General features: G+C 41.6%; 1 protein-coding gene across 1 annotated transcript in view; it reads right to left on the reverse strand.

Annotated features, from left to right (window-relative positions):
- Positions 1 to 3,053: 3,053 nt before the first annotated feature.
- Positions 3,054 to 23,117, reverse strand: part of XYLB (xylulokinase) — an 84,752-nt gene continuing 64,688 nt past the window's right edge. The window contains exons 16-19 of the mRNA XM_058026811.1: positions 18,436 to 18,494; positions 13,840 to 13,927; positions 11,555 to 11,649; positions 3,054 to 3,339 (exon numbers count right to left, since the gene is read on the reverse strand). Of these exons, the coding sequence (XP_057882794.1) occupies positions 3,256 to 3,339; positions 11,555 to 11,649; positions 13,840 to 13,927; positions 18,436 to 18,494 (326 nt within the window). The 3' untranslated portion in view covers positions 3,054 to 3,255. The remainder of the gene's footprint in view (positions 3,340 to 11,554; positions 11,650 to 13,839; positions 13,928 to 18,435; positions 18,495 to 23,117) is intronic.

The raw sequence follows: 23,117 nt of genomic DNA on the forward strand, positions 1-23,117 counted from the left end.
GGTTGGAAAACAGCTCTAAGATCATCGAGTCCAGCTGATGCCATAAAACCACCTCTGCTCCAGACAACCAGAGTACCAAAAGGTAGAGAAGCTGGCAAAAAGCCCACGTAGTTTTGGAAACCAAAGGACATCAGATCCTTCCATCACTTTTTTAAAGGGATGTGAGAGCAAGAACTTGTGTTTCCTCGGTGAGCTGTTGTGCTTTCCTAGAAGGACAAAAATAAAAGAGTAGTAGAAGTCTTACAGCAGAATTTCTTCAAAGGACCTTTCAAGGGGGAGATTTATTGAGTCTTATTCTATCAGACACTAGTCAGTGAACATGTGCAACTTGGGTGAGCTGGGAAAAAAAAGAGCTTGTCTATAAATTCTTGTACTCCAGACACTGTTCCTCAGAGGCCAGCCCTAATAAACCCATCATCACAGCAATACCATAATTCAGTGGTGGCTCACTCTTCAGAGCCCTGCATCTTTTCTCAGGGGCTCCTGCAGCAAACACTGTGCATCAGCTGCCCTAAGGACACAGTGCTTTAATGTGGGACATGTCAGAGAGCTCCAGCCCAGCACAACAGGCAAGGAAGTCTCTTCTCCCTATCCAGAGAAGAGCTCAGGCCCAGAAAGTAGTTAAATCATCCAGACAATATCCTACTAGCACCATAAAATACTTTGCTAGGAGCCAAGATATTAACTAGAAATGTTCTACAATGTGTTATGAGCTGGGAAATGGGAGCTTTAATCTTCCCCAGCCGAGTAAGAAACTGATCTTGAGCCTCCCATTTCACAAGCAAATAAAACCAGGAAGCTACAAGAGACAATAATCATCTCACCCTGACAAAACCAATGAGCTACTCAAGAAATTGTCACCAAAACTGCACAAAGCTGAAAGATGCAGAGAAGGCAGAGTTACTGAATGCCTTCCTTTCATCAGTGTTCACCAACAAGCCCAGACCTCAGGAATCTCTAACCCAGGAGACCAGGGTAAATTAATGTCAGGGGGGAAGACCGTCCTTTGGTCACCAGGGGTCTGGAGAATCTCTCTTACAAGGAAAGGGTGAGGAGCTGGGGCTGTTCAGCCTTGACATAGGCCAGGCTCTCCTCAGTGGCACCCAGCAATGGGACAAGAGGAATGGGCGGAAACTGATGCCCAGAAAGTTCCACCTGGACATGAGGAAGAGCCTCTTTACTGGGCATTGACCAAGCACTGGATGAGAGCACTCAGAGAGGGTGCAGAGTCTCCCTCACTGGGGATATTCCAGAGCCATCTGGACACAATCCTGTGCTCTGGGTTAACCCTCTTGGAGCAGGGAGGTGGGACCAGATGACCACTGTGGCCCCTTCCAACCTGACTCATTCTGTGATTGTGACCTCTCCAAACCCCTTCCCTGTGTGGCTAACCGGCTAACCAACCAGTAACCTGGCAGAACCTCAGGCTAATGATGATGGCAATGCTGCCTAAACTAGCAGGCATTGTTTAACTTCCATTAATTAATCCTTCTGCATTTCTCTACAGCCTTGCTCAATGACAAAGCAACTGCTGACAGTGGAGGCCTGCAAGAAGTATTATATGTTTTAGCACTGTACCTTTGGACCCAGAATAATAAGCACATAAAAGAGATAGATGTGTATTTCTAATGCCACCTTTTAAAGCAATTGCTTAAAAGAATCCTGCTTTAGCAACTCGGAAATGTAATTCTTGACCTTCCTGAGTAATCATGCTAATATCAGGAGAAGTTGTAATTATTCAGTCATGAAGAAGAGAAGGTACTATTTGTACTCAAAAGTGGAGCACTTAAATATAAAAGAGAGACCAAAGGAGGAATGTGAGTATTCCCTGGCCACTCCAGAGGTGAGTCATAGCAAAGGGTTCCCACTCTCAACAGGATGTGGCAGGGACAGGGAGAGCGCTCCTATGCCCCCAGAATGTGAAGAATATGAATTTGAGTCATCCAGCTCCAGCAGGGCACAATCCAGCTCTCAGTCAATAAAGAGATTCTCTACTCTCTACAATTCCCTGGCTTATTCCCAAGACACATTACAGCTTCTAGAGGAGGGGAAGAGAGGCTTCAGTCACTTTCATTAAACAATCTTCTTTATTCCCATGAGAAATTTTATCCTAAGGGAAAGATACCAGCTCCACAGAATGCAGTAAAGTGTTCCCACTTGCACAGGGGTGTTCATTCAAATTCTGCAACTTCCACACATCTTTGCAGAAAGATCTCCTGGCTCACATTTTCTAAGATTTTCTCAGCTAGATGCTACTTAAACTGGACTAAAACATTTGAAGGGAAGCAGTAGCAACAGAGCAAGACAGTCAAGCTGTTCTATTTAAGATCTCCAAGAAAGAAAGGGGATATTGGGAGTGAAAAAAAAAAAATCATCTTCCTGCCCTGTCAAGGGCAGAGCATGACACAGAATTTCACAACCATGAGGAGGAGGAGGAGGAGGAAGAAAGAGTAACCCCAAGCTGGTGTGCAGATGGACTGACTCTGCTTTCTGAAGCAGAAAGGAGGTGTTTGAAACTTCCCATGTTTGGTCTTTTATTTTCTTTTTTTACAAAATTGATGTCAAGTGAAACATTGCACAGTGGTGTCTGCATCACAGAAGATCTCTGTGCTTTCCACAATCTATAAACCCCTGTCATATCATGCTTTATCACACAACAGGCTTTCCATAGTATCATGTGACAAGAATTTCCCTTCCCAGAGGATCCCAGGGAGTCTTTAAAGACTTTAATCAGCCTCCTCCACATGTTAAAGAAAGATGGGATTAAGTCAGTGTGCTTATGCTTTCTGTGTGGGCAAAGATATAAACATCTCCAAGCCACAGATGAAAAGAAAGATAGTCTGAAAACATTTAAGGAAGAGAAAATGAGGAATTGAGACACTTTGCTAGACAGGTATGCAGAGGCTGGCATGCCAAACACATGGAATCAAAGCTGACAGAGATGGGTAGAGTGACTCACATACACAAGGAACTTGACTTTGTCACCCAGCTCTCCAAAACAGCAAGCACAGTCTGAAAAGTACCTAAGAAAAATTGAGGCCACAAACACACAGAGCAATATGACGCTTTTTTAATCAGGTTTTCAATCACAATGTAATTTTTTCCCCACCAACACACTAAAACACAGACATTTAAAAATTATTTGTCTACATAGAGGAACAAAATGATTTAAACAGCTCCAGTAAATTCTGAGCAAATCTCTTCTGATCTTCTCCTTGGGAGTCTGCTCAGACAACATATAAATTTTATTTGCTTCTATTTCACAAGACAAGAAGAGGCTGGGTTGTAGATAACCTTCTGTTCAAGCTCAGCATATCTTTTCAGAAGTGGACGATAGAGCTAAAAAGGAAAAAGAAATAAGCATGTCTCATTGAAAAATTAGATTTTTAAATTACACTGCAGTTAAAAAGCATTTCAGACATGAAAAATGCAGCATCTTCACAGGTACCTGAAGGTTTGGGCTGGTTTTTGCCCAATTTGCTCATGAAAGTGCTGCAGAGTTTCCCCTCTTTAAATGTCACAGTCCTTTTTACCATCGCCTTTACAGCTTAATTTTATGACATGCACAGGTTGTTCTTATTGTGACTGGGTTCTTGCTATAAGCAGAAGCCATTACTTCCAGCAGAAGCAGCTCAGCTAAAGTCACCTCTCCCAGCATGCCCCCTCAGTAATAGCTGTGCTAATCACCCAGGCAGAACTCCTGTCCTTGCCTCCCTGCACTGCCCCAGGATGGATCACTGCCTCTGTCCCCTCCTCCTCTGCCTCACGAATCACCCCACTGCTCCCTCCAGAACAGCCAGCTGGGTGCTCCTTGGCCAATGTGCTGACCAGGCCCTTCCAAAATGCACCTCACACTCCCTCTCAGACTCCTGTACCTGTTTGAGCTGCTTCTCTACTCCAAATTATCGCCAGCTGGGGGCTGTGTACAAATCACAAACAGGATGGGACTGCTGGGAACGTGCCTTGAGCTGTTTTATTTTGCAGCATCAGCCACGTTACATGGTTATGACAATGGGAAGATGCCACCAGCTCACATCCCAGGCAGCAGACCAAGAACTCTAACTTTATAAGTTTTTTGACCAATCACACAAAGCAAAAGCACATTGACAGTAGTTCTATACAATCACTATAAGCACAGGTACCTTCGGTTAAAACAATGCTTACTTATTTCAAATACAATAGCTGCTTGTCAGCCTTAAAACACAATGCACAGAGCTCCATTATTAAGCTTCAAACTTCCTAATATCTTGCTAGATAAACTTGTCTGTAGCTTAGAGAATTATTCTAGACAAGCATTAATACACAGACCATTGTTCTGTTTGTCCTTGCTTTTCTACTTTTTAAAAAATTTTTCTGCTGACCAGTCTCATGGCTGCTGCTTAGCTCTAATCACAGTTCTTCTGCCTCTGAGGCCTGCCTTTTGCAGCCTTCCCAAAACCCTCTGATTTTGTGGATTCCCACACACATCTTTCACAGCCACATCCTCTCCCATCCACAGGCTACTCCATGGCCACGTTCCTTGCTCCCTAAGCTCAGAGGGACAAATGCAGACCCAGCTTCTATCCACAGCTACACCAAGTATCTGAGTAGCTTGTTTGTAGTTTCCTAGCTAGAATTTTCCAGCAGTTTTTAGGTACAGTATTGTTACAACCATAAAAAGAAGAATCAAGGCTCAAATTTGTTCAAAACCCCAGTCTCGGGCACATCCTGCACTTTCAGATATGGGTGAGATCCATCTCAAAATAAAAAAAAAAAAAATCAAAATCTCTGCTCTGCCACCAATCAAAAATTGTACTTCATCTAGATCTTGGAGATGCACCCTTCTCCTTATCTCCTCCCTTATCTGTCTCTCCAATAAAACCAGCACTGTGACAAGCCACACCAGGACAGCTGTGCACATTTGCTGGCTCCAGCACAAAGAAGGGAATGCCATGAGCAGGGTCTGGTGCAGGCTTGAGCAGTCCCTAGGAGGATGCCATGAGGTCAGATCCCTGCCACAGTGAATCCTAGAGGCTGCCAGTCTGCTCCACAAGCCCTCTGCACTGACTCATAATCAGGGCAGCCTCACTCCTGGCTCCAGGTTCAGAGAGGTTATGGAGCCATAATGAATCACAGCCAGCAAACTGAATTACTGCTCTCATCAGTAAGAGAGATCTAGCATTTCAATGTGGTTTATCCTTTTCAGCCAACAACAGTGTGTGCACAAGTGTGAAAAATTCAGGAGGAAAATGTTTCAGGTGTAAACTGTGGGGATGTAGTAGGAGAGCAGCTTCTTCCTGGGCAGGTCTCTGTACAGTCCTGCAGTGGCCTCAGTGTCTGTAACAGCCACACTTTCCCAGAATAATAATTTAAAAAAAAAAATCACAAAGTTTTCTCATCTAGGAAATAAAAAACAGTGGGTTTTTGCTTTTCAACTGATGGCAAAATACCCAGTTTTTATCTTTCCCTTCTGCTGAATGATAGTTTAAGATAGACCAGTGAAAACTGGATTTATCTCTTCATTCCCATTCCCACCTTCCACAAGCAGGTGGAAGTGACTTAATGGACACATTCTGCAGATGGATCTAGTTTTCACCAACTCCTTCCTTTTTACAAACCAGATGTTATAGAAAATAAAGTTTCCTTTCTACATTTCTACAACAGTTAAAGTACAAGAAGGGGTAGAAGAGAGGAAGCATCCACAGCAAGTGGAAAAAGACACTGTTTGTTAGCTAAGACATCAGAAAATGGTTTTTAAAGTCATCTCACAGTGACTGAGTCTTACGGTGCCTTCCACTGATTAAAGCAGAAAATCCTGCTCACTCCTGCCTCTGAAACAGACTCATTCAGTGACCCCAGGCCAGGCATTTAACATGTGTGTGCCCCAGCTCCTCTTCTCCACAGGACAGTGATACTGAGATCCTGGAGCTTTATGCAGATTTATGGGGTTAGAAAATTAAATGCGCCACTATTATGAAATGTCACATTACTCAGCGTGGTATTTTTAACTAACTACATGAGGGCCTGGAAGGCTCACATAAGTACACATATATATTCTTTTCATGTTCCCAAAGAACATGAAAATATTGCTCCCATTTCTGGTAAATATGCACATCAGAGTAAACAAAACATTGAGCAGGCAACTATGGCCATACTGGGAGTATCAGTATTTCAAATAAAACCAGCTCCTCTATTCACTGAAGCATCTGTAATGAAGACTGGCTATTTCTTACTTCACTATTCTGTAAATTTGATAAGTGCTAAGTGCTTCTCAGCAAAGATTCAGCACAGCAAAGCTGCATTGGTAAGTGAGCTCAGGCACTGAGAAAGCAGGCTCCATATTATTTGCCCATCAGTATTTTTACAAAATACACACATTTACCAGAAGGCTGGGAAGTATTGTTGTTAATACATCACTCTAAATTAAAATGTGTCAAAATAAATGAACAACCACATTTACAGACACAGTTTCTTTTCCTGTTTATTGGACTTAAGCACTTAGTTTGCTAATTGAGAAAATTCAGGCATTTGCAATAAGCTTCTCAGCCATTAGTGTAAATGAATCCTGCATTATGGACCATATGAAAAAAACTGCAACCAAACAGTCAAGAATATTTCCTGTACTCCACTCCTGCTCTTTGGGGCAAAGAGCTGTGCAGTTCAGAGGGATAAGCAAAGCCTTAAACTCCTCCTCCTCAGGGAATTGGGCTGTAATACCACCAGTACGTCATAGCTGATGAGTGCAGCAGTACCACAGGCTTTTCACTAGCAGTATTCTTCATGCCAGCCGAGGTTTGGGGCAGTGCAGCTCCCATGAAACACAGAGAAAATCCAAACAGCACCAGCCCAGAGCATGTGTGCACCCAGGTGTGTCTGTGGAAGGGGATTCTCCACACCTGCCATGACTGAAGTGCCTCCACAGCACCTTGGGCAACTCCTCCTGTGCAGTTCTGGGAGTCTCTTTTCTGAGGCAATTATAGAGATGTGTTCTTATAATTGAGGTCCAAAGGGAATAAAGGACTCTCAATAATGCATAAAAACCCAAGGACATAAATTCCCTCTCTGCCATAGCCTCAAACCTAATCTATCAAACCGTGATATTTAATAAAAGTAATTACATGTATCACAACACAAACCTTATTATTGTCCATAATTTAATTGTCCTTGCTTAATTATGGCCCTTTCTCCAGCTTATCTTTATAGCCTACTCCACGACGTTGACAGTACTCTGACTGTTTCATTTACAAACCCTAAACTTCTCTCCTGGGACAATTTGGTCACATTCTGACAGTCCCACAACTAAAGAAAATGCCAATGATAAATAATACATTATAACAGGGAATAATTTAACTTGCCCTCTCTGAAAAATGCATTGGTACAATGCTACCTTGTTCTCTAGAACAAATCAAATGTTTCATCCTGTTACTGCTTCTCACCACATTACCAGCCTATGTACTCAACTGGGCTTTTACTGTTTAGATTGTCCCTGCTACCTTCTAAGAGCAAAAGCAGCTACAAATTATTACTAAAAGTGACAATCCACATGGATCCTCCTGTCTTCTGCAATGCTCTGTTAGCCAATCACTGGAGCAATTCAAAATTTACAAATCACAAAGATGATGCTGATGATTATCTAATTTTAATCTACCCAAGTACATTTAATCTACCCTGAATAGATTAAAATTAATCAGTCTCTCACAAACACTTGCTACTTTTGATATGTTCCTTTTTGTTTTAAATCAAAGTCAAATTTGTCATAGAGATTTGCTTAAGAAATCAAGGGTTCTTTTATTTTTCAAATCAAAGCATTTGTTCACTATTCTTAACAGAGAAAGAATACTCATAAAGCAGAAACAATAAAACAGTGTTCTGAAATACTCTGAAGACTTCTCCAAGGAACCACACCTGAAACAATTACATTCTTTACTTCAGATATCCATTCTGCAAGCCCATCTTAATCAGTTTAGAAAATTATTGGCTACACAAATCACCTTAATCAAACTTCTATCAATACATATTATATTTTTGTGGTTGTATTATTATTACCTAGTTTGCACTAAATAACCAACCTAAACCGATTCTAGAAAACAACCTCCCCCCTCCAAAACCTAACTCAACAAAATACAATTATTTTAAATCAATAAATAGGTCATTATAACCTTCCTGGGTAATAGGGTCATTTCTATAAATCCACCCACTTACAAGGCAATTCACCAAAGTCAAGAAAACCTGTTACGTTTACATTTTCCCTTCCTGAATTTTTGCAAGATTAATACATCTCAGCAGAGTCAATAATGCAATCAAAAACCACACATCCAGAGGTAGTGAGCTGCTCCATGCCTTCTCCCTGCAAAACCCCACAGGACAATATCACAACCAATCTGGCACTCTGTCACACAGCTTGTATAAACACAAGTGACCAACTCCCAGACAATCGTGTTTCCTCTCATGTTTTATTTTTGCTTAATTAACCAACTAGCCAACCATCCCTGTTTTAATAGATTACTAAAATAGATCTGAATTCTAATGCTAAAATAACAGATTATTTCTGTCTGTTATCATCTATTTATTGCTCTAGAATCTCCTGGTTATTTTTGTCATGCTTCGTGGTTCTGATTAATCTTTTTCCTCGGGGAAGAGAGGAGGCCCCAAAGAGGTGAAATGACTCTTTAATTTTTGCTATGCTGAAAAAAAAGGAAGAAGGATTAATCATATTAACACAAAAATTACTGACTTGAGCTGGTGTGGTTGAGTGAGTGACCAAGGACTATCACCACAGTGGTTCCCACAAGAACATCTCATGACCCATTTGGGTATTGACAGAATTAGAAACAACTTCAGATTAATACCCCCATCCTACAAAAATACTGGGAAATCAGGTTCAGCTAAGAGACTTGGGGTCATACCCACAGAGAGGGATTCATCCTCTTTGAAATGGTCTCTTCAAGGCACCATGGTCTGCTGCAGGACAAAGTCACATTGTTGCCAGGCAAGTTGGAACTTTTGAGACTTCAGTTTCCACTAACTACTGATTCATGGCCCACCACAAGCCCTGTGTTCCCCATCTTGTGACTTTGTTCTGTTTTACCTGCCCATCAGTTTAATTGAACCAGAAGAGCTGCTTTGTGTGCCCTGCCCTTGCTTTTTAAAATCACATTCATTATCACAAATGATCCCTCAGAAATCAGAGAGAAGCTTTTTGCATTTTTGGTTCCTGGAAACCCCTGCTGTGGGCATAGGCCTTGGCAAGGCAGGAGAAGCTACATCAAACTGTCCCATCTGACCTCTGTCTACAGGAGGCTTTCCTCTCTCCAATGATCTAACACGCTGTCTCCAACCTATACCAGGAAAAAAGGATGAAACCAGAGCGGATTGCTGTGTTATGACCTGTTTTTTCTCCACCCTGCCAAGATCTAGCTGTAGCTGTCCAAAAAATGTAAAGAAGTGGTTGGGGGAATTTCACATTGGTGAGCCAGACTCTTTCAGAAGAGCTCCTCAGCAAGACAGGACTTAACCTCAGGATGACTTTGAAGTTTATAAAAAGAACTATCATTTAAGTGAAAGGCTCTAACCCCAACAGAACGAAATTGGATGGACAGGGAGATGCAGCTCTGTATGAAACAGAATCAAACTGACTCATTGCATTATGAATTTTTGCTGCACTGTTCATGCTAGCACACTGTATTACTGACAGGCCCTCTGGCTCTCTGCAGTTTCACAGCCATGAAACTAGCCAGGGAATCCACCATCAACTGCAAAATTATAAGGCAGAAAGAAAAAAAGAAATGGTGTGGAATATGTAATTGCAAGAAGCTGATTTTAATGGAATGAAGCTGGAAAGCTAAGCTAAAGAGCAGGAATAGTTATTCCTTCCCATGCTGTTTGGCCACTGCCTCCCTGTCATTCATTCCTATCTACTGGGGCAACAATTCACTACTGTACATCATTTAAAACCAATAAAAGAGATGTGCAAGGAGAGCCAGGTCTAACCATGTGGAAAAGGGAAGTATTGAGAAGGAGATAATTAACTCTTTTAGCTTCCAGGCCGTTTTATGCAGAGAGCAAAGCAGAAAGAGGGAGCTGAATTCCCCAGTGACCTCTCCTGCCAGGTTTGCTCGGCCCCTGCAGGGGTACAAGGTGCTTGCAGGGCCCCTGTGAGTGACAGCTGTATCCTCTGCCCTTGAGTTTTATAGCTGAAGCAGCACCAGGGGGTCAGGAGCAGGTCTCTGAGCCCTCCCCAGCTTTTCAGCACGCAGCATTTTGGGGAGGAACAGGGCAGCAACGTGAGGTTGGGTCAGGCACCAGGGAGCTGCTCCTGTGCTGTGCTCCCTGCAGGGAGCTTCAGCTGCAGCACACGTGGCACAGGCCACTGCTGTTAATTATTTTATCTTTTAAAATGAGGGGGGGAAGGTTGAGTAAATGAGATCAGATCAATCAAGTTTAAATTATTCAATGTCTTAATATTTCTGAAGGGGACTTCTATTCGATTACCGAGCTCCTCCATCTCAGTTAATAATTAAATAATATGCTGGCAGGCACAATGCAGCATGATCATTTCTATTATTACTCATGATGATATCTGGTGCTCCTCTACATGTGTAGCTGGGAGTTAGTAGTTTTGGCAGATCATTAATTTCCCAGTTTAAATAAAAGCTTTAAAACCTTGTTGCCTGTAGTTAGGCCACTTCCAAATCTCATAAATGGTGGAATGTGTAAGGCTGCACTGATGTAAAAGAAGCTTTTGCACAGCTGAAGACCTTGGTGAGATTCACCTATGTTACTTAAACATGTGTTCTCCAGGAATCTTGCTATATTGTATTGTTTATTTATTACTGTGCATCATGTTTGAAAAGCTGTTGTAAACTAAAGCCTTGGGCTGGGGGTGAGACGTGCAGGGCTGCACTGGAGAGTCTGAGAGAATGATTCCTTCCTTGGTTTTACAAGGGCTGGGATCACATAGTTACCAGGAATGACTCTCTCCTCTGCTTTGTCCACGTGGGCCATAAAGCACAAACTCGCCTTCAGACGTGCCAGAACTCACAGGATGGGCACAGGACCAAAGAGCTGTGCCTACTGAGTCCTCCCAGCTGCCATAGTTTCAGAGGAGATACCAGTGATTATCTACAATTGCTGAGCACTGTTTACAGACAGGAAGGGGTTTTGGGGATGTTTTCCAAGGAGCCAGAAAGCACAATCACCTCCCTTTTGTCCATGCTGCTTGCTGCAAACAAGTCTAGATTATTTTTTCAAGATTATCTGTTACAACCTGACTGACCTGCGTCCAAATTCAATCTATTTTATAACTTTTTCTGTCCCTTAAGGAAGATATTCTGCTCTCTGATCACACCTTGTTAGGAAAATTCATTCTCACAGACCTGAATGGTGGGATCAGATTATTGCATCATTACAACACCAAATACCTCTCAAAATCAAATCTGTCTTTACAATAAGGAATAAGATCTGTGTAACCAAGAGTTTCCTAAATTAACTTATTTTACCAGAAGAATTAGCAAACCACTACATTTTGAAGCAGACAGGAAATAAAAAGAAAAATGGCATTCCCAAACTTGCTTACCTCCTCAGCCCCTGGGGTGGGTGTAACAGCCAACCTGGGCTCTGGTGCTAATTTCACAACATCAGCCAAGGGCACATTCCTCTCAGCTACAAGTCCTGCAACGAGAATCACAATCCTGATCAATGCAAAAAAACACCATGAGGGATGTGCCTTGACTCTCTGGCAAATTAATACATTATATTGATCTTCCCTGGTCAGGTCAGCATTCAGGATTGAAGGATAAATGGCAGAAGATCTTACATTCCTATGAGCTAGCCTGGGAAGCGGGGACTCTGTGATTGAGTTTTTGCCAATCACTCAATTCGTACCCTGGGGAACAGGTAAGCAGCAGAAATGCTACTCAACAATATCAGTAATTATTTATGGTTACAACAGTACAGTAAACAGCAGTGAAAATAGGTGGAAACAAAGGATTCAAGGACAAAATGTGACTAAACATAAAAATGAAGAGAAATGAAAACACTTTCAAGAAAATATGCTACAAATTATTAATTATATTTATATGTAAGGAAGCAGAATAATAGGGGAGTTCAGCTACGACAGCATTTTGCTTTGTGAGCAAATCACAAAGCATTTCAGAAGCTCCCTGCACACCTGCTAAGAACCCCAGGCTAACTGTGGAACACCCCAGATGCACATTGCAATATTATTAAAGAGCCCTTGCCATCAGTATTTAATTTCTATTAGCAAGTCCCCACTTTTCCTCAATCCCTTTGCCTGGCCAAGAGTGAGGCAGCTGAAAGCATCAATCAAAAATGCCATTTAGGAGCACACACAGAGCAAACCCCCTGGGGCCTGGCTGGCAGAGGATGTGAGCCCAGGAGTCCCTCCATCAGCACAGCAGCCCAAACGCTCTGTCAGCCAAGCCTCCACAGCTCAAATGCCAACTGGCAGAGGGAATGCACATCACACACACACAAAATATCTGCACAAACTTTAATGGTGCCTCCCCATTTCACATGCATTCAAGGGCAAGGAATCTGCCTGCAGCATTAAGTGCTGGGAGGCTTTTGAAGCAGAAGGCAAAGTTTGAGTATAAAGAAAAACTATTTGGAAACTTGACCCACAAGGTGCAAAAATGGTCCCATTGTGGCTTCAAATATAAAGATAATCCAAGTGTTTCCATTGTCCTGCAAAAGCCTGCTTGGCCTGACAGAATCCTTGTGCCTTTTCTGGAAATGAAGAGGAGAGCATGCTGTGTGCATTAAACACACCAATTCAGGTTTTGGTTGTGCAATTTTCTTTGCTGTTTTCAAATGCAAGAGATCGTGTAGTCTTTAGATGCTATAACGTGACAGCAGAATTTGCTTCTAAAATTAAAACTTGGCTGATTTCTTCTGATGGCTGGTGCTATCTTTTCCATGCTTGTTACAGTCCCATGGTCTTACATGAACTTGTAGAAAAGTTACCCATGTCTTAAGGCCCAAATCCTACAGATTCAAATTTAAAAATCTGAGGCTAACTGAAGTTGACCTAAACAAGGACTTCCACACTCCTTGAATTGTTTACTTGTAAGATATTAGAAACCATTTTAAAATACATGGATAAAAATTCATGGTTGGGATTCAAGTCCTAAGTAGCTGATGGCCCACCCTTAACACACACCCACATGCATTAATAGATGATATAAGATAATTAACGTGTAAATCCTGGGGCTTGGACTGTTATATTACAGTGAGAGGTGTAATATAGCAAGCAAGATGACTGGACAACCTAAGAGTATCCCAGGATTCATACTTTTACAAGAGTAAGTGCATGGAGCCCAGGACACCTTGCATATCATTCAACTTCATGTTTAAAAGTTAGAAAATAAATATAGGTTTAATATTGGCCAGCAGTATTATAGGTCTTGTTGTCCCTGCTCTCAATGATCTTCTTTGCTGGGGTCAACCTTTTGTAGGGTTTGGCCATTTCAGCATCCCAGTTTACAGCCCAGTCCCCAAACTGGGGTAGCAGGCTGCACCAGCACCTTCAGTTGTTTGTATTCTTCCATGGATGTAACTCAACATGTGAAGGTCCTAGACCTTTCCTAGACAGTACCAACACTTCCCACACCACATCCCTTGGCTGAGAAGCAGCCACCAGGCATGGAATTACAACGTAAATTATATTCTCTGCCCTAATCCAAGTGTACTAAGCAAAAAATCCCTCTTTGACCTGTGTGACCTTCCAGTCGGATGCGCACAGCTTTACTCCCCCCTCATGCCCAGTAACATTAATCCCAAGTATTATCCAAGTGAAATTAAATTCCCTGACTGCTCACAGGAGTCTCCTGGCAGCCTTACCATGGATTGCTCTGTAAGCACTCCCCAGACAAGCAGAGTTGGCCGTGTCGATGGTGAACACGGGCGCGTTGAACACGTCGGACAGGACCTGAGGGGCATCAAAGCATCCATGAAACACAAAGGGAAAGGAAAAATCCTTCATCACTGCTCAGGAAAACAAGCAGCTGTCCCAAGCCCCAGCCAAGCACTCAGGAACCCATGGAAAGAAGAGCTGCAGGCAACAGTGAGGACTGAACTTGTCACACCGCAGGGTATTGGTAATTCTGAGCTACAGACATAACTCTAGCCAGGAAATAAAGTCCCATTTCTCTCCAGATGTCTTGGTTACAGTCCAGAGGAGCCCTGGTTCAAGCATCATTCCTCAAAATTCACACAGGCAGCACATGCTAAAGGCTTATATCAGCGCAGGAGACCTGCTCAAGAACCCACAACTGGAGCCTGTTTGCTTCCATCATGTTGAAGCTGATTTTAGTGGAAAGGAAAGAGAGAAGAACCAGTCATCTGTTCCAGAAGAAAAGAAGAACCAGTCACAGCTCCTCCATTCCAAACTTGGATAAAAATAAAGCTCCAGCAACATGAAGGCCTGCTAAGCCTTTCTTCATCTCCACCATTCCCATCCCATTAGGGTCAGCAGGGAGAAGGACACAGGAGCTGATTACACAGTCTCTAAATTTACCAGTTTTCCTGTTTTTAAGGGAACTTTAGCTATGAAGATATATTGAGACACTTGGCTTGGGTAATACAAATAAAATTTTACAGGCAAAGAAATTATTATGGTATCCAACAGATACTAAAGTTATTCGACCACTCATCATTCTGCTTTGAAATCAACACCATCAACACCTCACATCTGCTCCTCCCCACAGTTTAGGTTTAGAAAAACAATACTGATTTGGGAAAATTAAGACATATTTGGATAAGGGCATAGGAGGTTTAATAATTCCTTTCCAAAAACATTGTCAACAAATGCTTTCCATTTTGGTTTCATCACTTCTAGGACTGCAAGTGCCCCTCAGGCTGAGCAATACAAGAAGCAGGAAACAATTCAGATGCAACCTGTGCTGATTTTATTACTTTTGCCAAAGGGAAAAGTGTCTCACCTGACTTAAATCCCTACAATTGAGTCTAAAATAAAGCCAGAATGTCCAGAATTCCAAACCATTTGGATTAGTGCAAGGCAATCCTGATCCTGGAATTTATAACCCTGCTGGGGATGGACCCCAGGGCTTCATAAAAGATGAGTAAGAAATCCAATCCATATTACCTATAGAAATGTGGAGTACATGGAATTTCTAAAGGATTTTTCTTTCTCTGAAATTTTGTGGTGAATCTTCAAATCAAAACCTTTGAAAATCACTGATTTTCACAATTTAAATGAAAGTGGCTGTTTGCTAACTAGAACCCAGTGGAAGCCTGAGCTTATACACTTAAAACTGTCTTCTGGTAAAAAGAAAAGTCAGGATTGGCTAATTTCATTTCCAAGCAAGCACTGAGCAGCACATGAGCTTCAATGCTAGAGAACAAATGAAAAATAAATCATGGTTATCTATTAAAAACTACTCTGGAAATTGTAAGGTCACAGAGCTCTAGTCCCACTGCCCATCCTACCAGCCAAAGCCACTTTGTTTCAACACATTCCCCACCTATATCTTCACCTCGTCTCTAACAAGCATTTCTCAAGTTTAAATTGTACAAACTTTTGGACAACATTTTTTTTTTATTATCTCTGAGGAGCCTCATACAATGCAGCTCTACTCTATACTGATTGTTAAGAAGTTCTGTAATACTAAAAATAATATTTTAACAATTTAACAAATAATTTTTTTTACCACAATTATAAAATAAAAATTATTCAAAGTTCACATATTTGGTAAGTTGTTCGGAACTGTGGTATCTCTCACAAATAATTTAAAAATAAACTGTTAGAGGTTCTACTGCTTAAGATAATTCACTGTGTTCCATGTGGTCATTAATCAAGCACCACATATGCTATAAAAAGCTTCCTGGAACTGTGGAGAAAGCTGCCCTACTAAATTTTTTTTAAACAGATTTTCCTAAGTTGTCTCCTTTGTGGTGTAAAATATAGGAGTTCCTGAACATTGATTAATTAAATGATAGTCCTTTGTAGCCCTGGAACAAATTACCCAAAATTGACCATGATAAGGGTGGAAGCTGTTATTCTTTATGCAACTGATATGGTTTCTGAGGTTTTGATTAAATTAAAAAGAAAGATCCAATTAACCAGTGATTGAATTAAGTGAATGACACTGTATTGATCATATTATTTTAAGGCACTTCTAATGAGTTTTAAAGCCAGCTGAATTGTTATACGTAAAGAGCAAGCACCCCAGCCACCACTCTCCCAGTCCCGTGGTTTTTCAGCTGTGTCTGTTACCAAATTATGTATTTTAAGAACATTTGTTTCTCTGCCTTCATTCCACAGCAAGGAGATCCTCCGGGCACCCAAGCTGAAATACAGCCTTAAACACAAACTCATCTGTGAACCCAATCTTTCCTTAGCAGAATTACTCCTGTAAGGACCAATGTTTTAAGCAATTAACCAGTCAGTTAATTTTCCAATGTCACATTCTTAGGCAAAGGAACCAAAGCAGATGAAGAGAAGTGACATCTGCGGGCAAAAAATGCCAAATTTGCTGTTCCCCAATCAGCTGCACAGGCAGCAGTTACACACACACGTGGTTTAGATGCCTTAGGAGAAAACAGCTTTTTGCCTTTTTGCTCTTTAACTCCCATTTAATCCAGCCCAGGTTTTGTGGAGCAGAGAATTGAGTGCAATTGTCAAAGAGAATGGTGTGCAGCTGAGGCTGGCCCTGACAGGAAGGGATTGGAATCTCCAGAAAACATTTCACCCTGTGTTCACTATGTGATAGATGAGCAGTGCAATGGTCGACTCTCACAATTAAATGACAAATATTATATATAAAGTTTTATAGATTTATTGTAGGAGTGTTTCCCTTGTTGACAGAGTTACAAAACTATTCTTTGCCCTTTTAAAAAGGAAATAAGCCCAGAAGTTTCTCTCCTCGATTAGGTGAAAAAGGCATCTCATAGGACCCAGAGGAATTCGCCTCAAACTTTAAAAAAAGCTAATTACACAAGAGCCAAAAAGTCCTGCCTGAGCAATTTACTAAAAAAAGAAAACAAAGAAACTAATCGCTTTTGTGAGATGTTTTACAAAGGGCAAGAAAGCCTCTTGCACCTAGATCAATTTTTCTCTGTAAAAAGTTTGTTATTTTGCCTCTTATTAAAATTGATAGTTATGTTTTACCCTTGCAATGTTATCATGGGATGGCCTGGGTAGTTGGGATATTTGGGAGGGTTGGCTCATTACTATGGCAGCACCTGGGCTCTAATCAAGATGGAAGAAAGTGATCTCCATCACTGGACTGCAAAGAAAAAGTCAATGGACAAGACTTTGGGAGGGGCTAAAGGGTTAAAAATTTTACCATGGTGGGAAAAAAATTCTTTACTCCTGGCACTGTATTGTTTTCTCTATTCAGTCTTCTGTTGTATTTTTTGATAAGGTTTCAATAAACCCTTTAAATTTTTGGAAGTGAGTGTCGTTCCTCAGAGCTATCACCAGTGATAAGATGGGCCCAAGATTAGGACTTCTGGTGTTTATGCCTACCTCCAGGTCAGTGTTGGAGCCTGTGGCTAAAGGGGAGCTTGTCAAGGCAGCCCCTGGAGCCCAGAAAGCTCCTGGGATCCCCTAGAAGGAGATTTTACATTTGTTAAGTTAAAGCACCAACCCAATTGGGTTTTTGTTGCTTTTCTCTGTGCTGCAACAGACGGGACCTCACCCAGCTGCTGCAGGGCAGACAGATCATACCCAGACATCTCACCAGAGATTACTGGATTTGGGCAGGACGAATCCCAGCCCAGATGTCTCTCTCTGTGCTGTCACAGCCAGCTGAGAGGCCTCTCACCATTTGTGAGCGAGGCTTTGCCAGGGCTCAGTGGGCAGGAGCAGAGAGCACACAGTCTCTGCTCTCCACACCATGGATGGAGCATCTCACCCAGGCTGGATGTGCAGCAGCAGCAAAAGAGAAGGTTGGGACAAACAACAACCCAACCAAAGTGTAGCCTCCTCCCAGCAAATTACATGATGGTAATAAGTAACACAAAGACAAGGGGTTGAGGTATGTATGAGGGTGTTTGAAAAACCCGACAGTAAAAACAATGTTTACCACCAGCATAATTCCCCTTCAGCTGAAAGAAACCAATGGTTCAGCTTTGACCTGAATGACAAAAATCCCCTCAGGTATTACATAAGAAGGTTCTTTGTGATTTCTATGCTGATTGATTTAAGTGATGAGACATGGAAATCATCAGTGCTTTAGATACACGTTCACAAATCCAGTCAAGTGTGAAAAAAACTCTAAGCTGAATGTAAAATTAGCACTGGGCTAAAGGTTTTCACACTAAACCTGAAGAAAAACCCCAAAGACCTGCAGCAGATTCACAATTCCATATCCACACCTTCCTGTGCAGCTGTAGTGATTTGGATTAAGTACAGCAAAATAAAAAATGGAGGTGTAACTGCAAGCTCAGTTCAGGATTTAATTTTCTACTTACCTGTAAGATCTTTTTATTGTGGGATGCGCCACCAGTAGCCAAAATCCTTGTTTTAGGCACTGCAATGCAATAAAAAGTACAAATCAGACTGACAGTACATATGGTCAGGATTTGCGCTACTGAACCAAGTACAGTGAGAACAAGGAGGTGGGAGACAGGGTTCTCTCTCTGTACCTCTAATTTACCTTCTGTAAAAAAGGAGATAACACTAATTACCCACTTTTCCAAGGCACATTAGAACTCCTCCTTACAAGAGGCAACATAAATATTGCAGATCTATCATTATTGTAGTGCTATCAATGTCAGGCAGATTTGCAAAGGAGATACAGAGTAAGAAAGGCAGTGTTATTATATTGCAGCTCTGCTTTGAGGTCAGATTGGTTTGGCTCATAGCTGTATATATACAAACTGACAGATAACCTTTAAAATCAGCAGTATTTTCCAAACTTATCTCCTCATGACGTTCACAGTCAGAGTTCACTGAAACCTGGGCAATCCCCACGCGCTTGAGTGACAAGGAAGTGTGTCAAAAGGCAATTACAGATGGTCTAAATCATGTCACTAAAATAAAAAAAAAAATTCTGAATCTTCATCCAGTGCAAACCCACAGCTTTGGGGAAGTTAAAAATATACCCTGTGTTCTTTAGGCTTAAAGAAATCCATCCTTTCTTCTATATTCCTGAATGTCTGTCACAGACATCTTTTATGAAAAATCCTTTCTTTAGGGTTTTTCCTCTTGAGAAGCTGAGAGGTCTCAGGAACAAAATGTAAATAATGATTATCTGTTGCTGTAGAATGCAACACATAGATCTGTGGTTAGTCTTATGCAGTTGTTTTTAATTAATGGCTAATCACACTGAGTTGGTTGGGACAGAGTCTGAGCTACAAGCTTTTGTTATCATTCTTTTTTTTTCTATTCTTAGCTAGCTTTCTGATGAAATCTTTTCTTCTACTCTTTCAGTATAGTTTTAATATAATATATATCATAAAATAATAAATTAAGCTTTCTGAAACATGGAGTCAGATCTTCATCTCTTCCCTCATCCTCAGACCCCTGTGAACACTGTCACAAATGTCTGCCTCACCATTTATTTGTGTGCATGCTCCTCTGGAGCACAGCATGCAACAATCCACAATCACAATTCAGCAAGAGATTCCAATTATAAATAGTCCAAATGTTCTCACTGAAGTTCTTCAAAGGCTTAAAACAAAATAAATGCATAAACACTTTGATATGGTACATTTTAAAAAAATCTAAACACTTAATTACTCTGATTTATGACAATAATAAGTGATACCATCATGTATACCCTCCCAAAAGGGAAATTTCACTGTGGTTATTGTTTTGTTATCTTAACTTCCTTTTTAATAAAAGCTAAAGATAATTTATTTCTCACAAGGCAAAGTTGGGCAGCTTACACTGATGCCCTAAATAACTTATTGTCATTTATCCTTTCAAGTATCTTAATGACAAAAGCCCCGAAGACAGAATTAGAAATAATCAGAAAAATGCAGCTCACCACACCATTTCCAGACCCCCATCTGGGTGCTCAGGTGGAGCCCAAGACCCAGACAAAGCGTTGCATGGGGGACCCTTTTTAACTGATAAATTTAATTTTATTTTCCTCTTTGGAGGATATTCAGTGATGCACAAATTGGGTTTTAAAAGCCATTAGGATCTCTGTCAATGTCAGTAAACAAATAAAACAAACAGCAGAGTGATTCCTCAGGGAAAACAAGTTTCAATTATACCAACACAGAGTGACAGATTCCTGCCAAGATTATCACAACAACATAATAGCGCAGAAACCAGTGAAAAATAACTAGCAAGCCTCTGTTCCTAGAAACCAAACCAAACTCTAAGTTATTTGCCTGGTAGTCACAATTCTGCCTTGTTGAGGATATAAATTCTTGTGGAACCACCTCATCCAAGGTGCAAACACCACATTCCAGAGACAGACAGCAGGACAGGATGAGGAGCAGACACACAGGCTGCGCCTCCCAGCAGCTCCAAGCAAGGAACAAGCCAGGCTTGCTCTCCAGTGCCTCTCAAAGGGGCCCCTGCTGGGCTCCCACCATCAGGAAAGAGCAGTGGGCAACACCAAAGTGCCAAACAGCATCCACCCTGTGAGAGCAGCAAACACAGCCCAGCTCAGCTGCTCCCTGCGCTGCCATCTGCACACCAGCTCTGGCTCAGGGCTGCTGCTCCACAACCTCCCAAATGTCTGCATTCGGATCCAGGAACGGACAGGAGACTCACTCCTTGCTAGGCCAGCACCTTCAGGGTTTGGCTGTGTTATAAATTCATGCCATCACTGTAATTCAAGGGACTTCTGTATCAATAAGTTACCAGAAACACAGGGCAATCAAGTTATCAGAAACATAGGGGCAAATTTACAGTGCATTTTCTATTTAATATTTAAGTAAGCATTTACCCCACTATCAGTTGAGTTAGGTGTCTTCCAAGAGGCCAAGCCAGATCTCAAGTCTAAAATTGTTTAACATGCTGCTATCTGCACACCCACCTTAATCCAGACTAATTCTTTTGCAGCAAAATACTAAGAATTGTTTCAGAATATACCTAACCTACTTGATAAAAGAAACTAACTTAAAAGAAACTAACTTAATTTACACTGTGAAGTTTCTAACATTGGTTAGACAGCTCATGTTCTAAATTGGATCCACTCATGAGTACAAACACCCACAGACACGCAGTAACCCACCCAAAACCTGCGCTGAAGATACATGAAAGGCAAAACCATTCCTTCTCCTCCTCTTGGAGTAGATAAGATGGCTCACTCCACTGAAACACATCCCAGCCAAGTGAGCTTTAGCCATCACTGTGGGATGGCAGACTCTGAGCTGCTCTACAGGTGGGACTGATCCATCCAGGCCACATGGGAGCAAAATCGCAGGTAAAAGCGGAGCTCTGCAAGTGGCCAGAGCAGAGACACCATCATTCCCCCTTGAGTTTCAGTCACTTTTTACAGACAAGGATTAGGTCTCTAAACAACTTCTGGAATTTGCTGAATTTTAGGTTTACTTCTTGTTTCAGTCTCTCTCCAAAGAGCAAGGAAAATACATTGATCACTGATTTCAGGGATTGTCTTTTTAATGCCAATAGTGTGTGCTTTAGTGAACAGTGGACATTTGCTCTGAGATGTGTAATTGGATACATCTTATAAATAAATAAAGCAAGCCCATCATTTATGTATAAAAGGCATTAACAGAGACATTGTTCATCCATCACCAGCAGTGTTCTCAGCCAGCTGTGTTTGAATCTGTCAGGAGCTACCATCCATCCCCTGCAGCACTGCACAAAGAGAACTTCACAGTGTTACTAAAAAATCCCCAACAACAACAACAGCAGCAAACATAATTCAAGAATTCAATTCTTTAACAGTTGAGAGAATCAGATTTAAGCATCTTTCAATTAAAAGCCCCCTGCATACTACCTAACCAACCAGTTTATTTTCTTCTTATTGAAAAACTAATTATTTTTTAGAGAGCTGATGCTGAATTTTAACCCTACCTAGAAGGGTTACAGCTGCACATGGCACAGTGTTGCTCTGCCATATGCACATCTTCTGGAGATCTATTGTCTTCTGTTGAACATGATGATTGACCTAACAAAATAGAGTTAAAATAATGGTTCCCACTGGACAGGAGGAGGGACAAAGCCCCAAGTAAAGAAGTTTATGTGGGAAGTCTGAGCAAAAGGCACTTTCCCACAAGGATGAGAAGGCAGCACACTCTGTGCACATCACCATGCACACAAAATACTCATTGTGCCTTCCACAGAGATCCAGCAAGAACTGAGTGATGTTAAAGTTCATCTCCTGTCTCTTGCTTTCAGCCAAAATATTGCTTTTATTTAAAGGTACATAGGGAAAAGAAAAAAAATCTGTCACTGAGAATAGAAGGAAATTACAATGATATATGTTCAGCATTGTCAGGAGTCCCCAAAAAAATGCAGTCCTGCATCACTGTGTATTTACAAACACAGAGGAGGGGCAGGCACTGATCTCTGCTCACTGTGACAGTGACAGAACCTGAGGGAATGGCCTCAAGTTGTGTCAGGGGGGGTTTAGGTTGGATTTAGAAAAAGGTTCTTCACCCACAGGGTGGTTGGGTTCCCCAGGGCACAGCACCAAACCTGACAGAGCTCAAGAAGTGTTTGGACAATGCTCTTGTTCACAGATGTGACTCTTGGAGATGGTCCTGCACAGAACCAGGAGTTGGACTGTGATCCTTGTGGGTCCCTTCCAGCTGAGGGCATTCTGTGATTCTATGATGATAAATAGAACTATTAAGAAAAACAATTACATTGGGAAACTCACCAGTCAAAAGGATAATGCTGATAATTGTCACCAAAATCTTCTGCCACATCATTCATGGACAGAGACTGGAGGTTGAAATTCAGCCTCCTGCCCCACCAGGAATGGGTCAGATCAGACTGGTGACAGATCCAGATGCTGGAATTGGTGGGATGGCTCCTGACCTCAGGGCGTTTGGATCTTGCTGCATTTCAGCAGGACAGAAATGGTGTGTCTGTGTCACTGCAGAATTTTGCTGGTTCATGCACCTCAAAGTCCAAAACCAGAATTTTACTTTCCGTTTTGAGACTGAAAACCCCTCAACTTTTTCATCTAAATTTTCAGTGCTACCCACAGTCCTGGTTT

This window comes from Melospiza georgiana, chromosome 1, assembly GCF_028018845.1.
Source record: "Melospiza georgiana isolate bMelGeo1 chromosome 1, bMelGeo1.pri, whole genome shotgun sequence".
NCBI lineage: Eukaryota > Metazoa > Chordata > Aves > Passeriformes > Passerellidae > Melospiza > Melospiza georgiana.